At 37.6% G+C, this 4,415-nt stretch overlaps 1 protein-coding gene across 1 annotated transcript; it reads right to left on the reverse strand.

Annotated features, from left to right (window-relative positions):
* Positions 1–2,497: 2,497 nt before the first annotated feature.
* LOC120142879 lies at positions 2,498–3,756 on the reverse strand. Its single transcript, XM_039157356.1, has 3 exons — positions 3,551–3,756; positions 2,779–3,341; positions 2,498–2,667 (listed from the first exon to the last, which is right to left on the reverse strand). The coding sequence occupies exons 1-3, from the start codon at positions 3,754–3,756 to the stop codon at positions 2,498–2,500; spliced, it is 939 nt and encodes a 312-aa protein (XP_039013287.1).
* Positions 3,757–4,415: the final 659 nt, after the last annotated feature.

Raw genomic sequence — 4,415 nt, forward strand, 5'->3', positions numbered from 1 at the left:
TTATCTGAACCTTTCCAAAAAAAGCGAGAACTGAGTTGTTCAATCTTTTTAATAATGGATTGAGGTAGAAAGAGTTGTATGCACCAGTAGTTAGCAATACTGAACAAGACTGCTCTTATAAGTTCAAGTCTACCTGTATAAGACAAGAGTTTACTTGACCAGTGGTAAAGCCTGGACTTGATATTATTAATGAGAACGACACGGTCCTTTTCAGAGAGTTTCCTAGTGACCAAAGGGACTCCTAGGTATCTCATAGGAAGACATCCTTGCTTGAACCCCGTAGTTTTGTTAATGAACTCCATGATATTAGAAGAAACACTAACTGCGTAGAATTCGCATTTGGCCGCATTTAGCTTTAGGCCAGACATTTCATAGAATTTGTCTAAAACAGTAGTGACTCCGACAACCAATTCCAAATTTCTTTTGCAGAAGATTAGAAGATCATCCGCAAACATTAAGAGAGTGAGCCCTATCTTCTTACATTTAGGATGGAAGCCAAACATACCTCTCGCAGTAGCCAAATTGAGAATTTTAGACAACACATTCATTGCGAGGACGAATAAGAAAGAGGATAGTGGGTCACCTTTCCTTATACCTCTTTCACCCTTGAAGTATCCAATCAGGCTTCCGTTGAAGGAGATGGAGTATCTTGCATTTGAGAAACAAGCTTCAATCCAGTCAATGAAGGTTTTTGGTAGCTGTATAGCTTTTAGAACTGAAGAAATGAAGCCCCAGTGAAGAGTGTCGAAGGCCTTTTGAAGGTCAATCTTCAAAGAACATCTGGGGAAATTGATTTCCTTCCATAGCCTTTCACCATTTTCTGTGCAAGGAGAGTATTGTCTACGATACTTCTACCTTTGTAATCATCCCTGGAAGTAGATTGGTCAGTCTTTTTACTAATATCTTAGTAATTGTCTTATAAACAACATATCAACATTAAATTGGCCGGAAGTCTTTGACCTTGCTTGGGTTTGGCACTTTAAGAACCAAGGCAATTGTGGTAACATTGAAAGCTGGGAGCAAGTATGTTTGTTGGAAGAAGTATTTTATTGCGTCTACCACATCGTATCCAATCACATCCCATGATTTTTTGAAAAAGTAAGGTGTGAATCCATCCGGGCCAGGGGCTTTGTCGTTACCTTAACTGAAAATGGCTTCCTTAATCTCCTCTTTTGATACTTTCTTAGTTAAATCAGATGAAGCTTCAGGGGGCAACGTAAATTGCAGCAGGCTTTTAAGTAGAGTGGGATTGCTCTCGGATACATTGGGATTTGAAATACCCAGAAGTTTGGAGAAGAATGTAGTCACCTCAGAGGCCATCATGTCAAAGGATTAAAGTCTTCTTCCTTGTTCGTCAACAAGCACCCTGATTGTGTCGCGCTTGTGTTTGACTGCCACAGCTGAATGAAAAAATTTAGAGCATTTGTCACCTTCCCTTATCCATTGAGTTTTGGCTTTTTGCTTTAAGAACATAAGCTCAGCCTCTTCTAGAGATGTTAACTCTTTTTGTAAGATAATCTCTTTCTCGCAGTTGTTTTCACCTCTGAGAGTAGAAAGTTGATGTTGTTTCATCTCCTTCCGTTTATGCTTAACTCGAATTGTTATGTCACTGTAGCATTCCTTGTTGAGTTTCCTTAAGCATGATTTGAGGCGTTTGAGTTTGTGAAAGAGAACATGCATAGGGTTACCCTGAATAGTTGGTTGCCAGGAATGTCGTACCTCTTCCAAATAATTGGGATGAAGAGCGCAAAAATTAAAGAATTTGAATGGCTTCGTTCATTTGCCTGAATTTCTTTGTTGAGACAAACAAAGGCCATACAATGATCAGAGGGACCCGGAGCAAGGAATTCAACAAATGAATTTGGAAAACTTTTCACCCATGTAGTATTGATAAGAATCCTATCAAGTTTCCTTGCAAGGAAAGAGGTTTGTTGTTTGTTGCTCCAAGTAAACAGTGGTCCAAAAAATGGGTGATCCTGAAGTGCTAAGTCTTGAGCGCATTATTTGAATTCTTTCATTTCAGGAGAGAAGATTGGGCCCAGAAGATCATGCTCTGAACTTTCATTAGGGTGCAGTATAATATTGTAGTATCCTCCCAAAATCCAAGATAAATGGCCATAGCTCCTTTCTAGTTCTCGCAGATGACCCCAGAGATGTTTTCGAGCAGTTCCATCATTGCTTTCGTAGACTGCTGCAATAATAAGAGGGTTTCCTTGGTAGGATCCTTTGACAAAAACGCATTGTGCAGAAATATCACAGATTGATAGGTCCAAATCTTTTTTCCAGAAAAACCAAATCCTCTCATTAATAGCAAAATCGTAATTGGTACAAACATTCCATTTTGCAAATTTTGTTTCAAATAAGCCCACTGTCTTCTCTACTTTGACACGTGTTTCCAGTAGGCAAATGACATCGACTTTATGTTGGTAAGCCCTTTGAAGAACTTTGTCCTGTTTTAGAGGACTATTCAGTCCTCTTACATTCCAAAAGCTGATATTCATTGAGCAGGAGAGCTGGAAGCACCCCCAAATCCATCTACTGTTGAACTCCTTGCTCTTTCTAAGTATTGTTTCTTTTTCTTTTTGAGATCATTGAGCAGAGCTGAAACGCCTAATGAAGCAGTACGAATTTTTCTGGTTTGATCCTCTGTGACAGAAGAATGTTCGTCTATTGAATTGAGGATGTCAAATTTGTTTTTTGATCCAGCTAAGACAAATTTTGAGTTGTCCTTAACTGGTCTGCCTTTCTCTCATTTTTTGGAGATGGAAAAGTTGATGCCTGTATCATCTGGAGTAGTAGGTTCATCCTCAATAATTGAAACTTTAAGGGTTGGAAAGTGATTGTCTTGAATACCTTCAGGATTAGAATTTGTTTGTGTTTGAACTACGTTCGTGTGATTTTCCTCAACAATAGGAGTTGTTTTGGTAGGCACTGGAACATTTTGAGGGCCTACTTCTTTTTTGTTTTGCACCATTGTAGCATGTTCGATTGGATCTTGCAAAGCTTCATTTTGACGTGAAGTTGAGGTCTTTGAGTTAGGACTGAGTGCTCTCTTTTTGATCCAAACTTGAGACATGACCGGTGCTGCATTTGAGAAGCATTTTTTCTCTGAGTGCCCATAAACTTTACATTTTTTACAGCTGAGAGGTAGCCACGGCACTTTAACAGAAATAGAAGTCGATCTCCCATCTTTGAGAATAACGTTTACGAATTTGGGGATTTCATCAGTAATCCCAATTTCGACACAGATTCTAGCATATTCCAGTCTTGTTTTTGAAGCAGTAATCGAGTCTAAAGAGATAGGATTCCCGATTGCACTGGCAAGATAACTTAGTCCAGTTCTGGTATAAAGTTCCAAAGGCACGTTGAAGAGTTTTACCCAAACTGGAATTTTTGACATATCGAAATTAAGCCTCGTGAGGTTCGGTTCCCATTTTCTAAGTATCATTGGCTTATTTAGGATGTGCCAAGGACCATTATCTAAGACTCAATCTCTAGCAGTTTCATTGTTGAAAGAAAAGATAAAGGTATTTCTTCCTGCCTTACTAACCTGGACACGAGAGCCTTGAATAGCGCTTGTCCAAAGAATGTTTGCGAGCCTTTGCATTGTGACAAGGTTTGGAGCAGACCCGAGGAATTGACCCACCAATGAGAGCTTCTATCCGGAGATTCCAGCATCAAGGACTTCAGGCGTTGGATTAACTGTTGGAATCCCTTCTGGGTAGGACGGGGAGAAGAATTCCAGTTCTTGTCCATCTGAGCATCCAAAGAGTTTCCTCCACTCCATCAGGGGAACGAAACCGATGTTTGTTTAAGGAAAGAATAGAGAAACAGATGAGGCTTGCAGGGAAAGACGATTGTTTCACCAGCGACGCAGAAGAGTTTTCAGACGCTATCGTGCGCCCAGAGAATATTTTTATCGTGCGCCGCCATTGATTAGAATTAATTGATTAATAGGTTAGATGCATGTAGTTATAAAAAATAAGTATAAAATAAAACTAAATATAAATCCATTAAATTAATATTATTAAATAGACTTTACCATAGACTTAAACTAGTCGTGGGCTAACCAGGACGCAACGCAGACATAAACCCAATACATAGACATGAGGAATTGATTGTCGAGTTAAATCAAATGAAAAATATATAGTAGTTAATTTAATAAATACATTTAGATTTTACTTAATTTTTTAATTAAGTTAATCAAATTAAATTGAATATATTTTTTAAAAATTTAAATAAATTTTAAATATTTATTATAGTATGATATTGATTGATTTAAATTGCCCTATATAATTATATATTTCTTCATAATTTTTATCACATATATAAGTAAAATTTATAATATTGTTTAATAAATTAAATACCATTTAAAATTTGTAATGAGAAAAATGAAGTTGCAAATAATTCGCTTA

This window comes from Hibiscus syriacus, unplaced genomic scaffold, assembly GCF_006381635.1.
Source record: "Hibiscus syriacus cultivar Baekdansim isolate YM2019G1 unplaced genomic scaffold, ASM638163v2 tig00110831_pilon, whole genome shotgun sequence".
NCBI classification, from domain to species: domain Eukaryota; kingdom Viridiplantae; phylum Streptophyta; class Magnoliopsida; order Malvales; family Malvaceae; genus Hibiscus; species Hibiscus syriacus.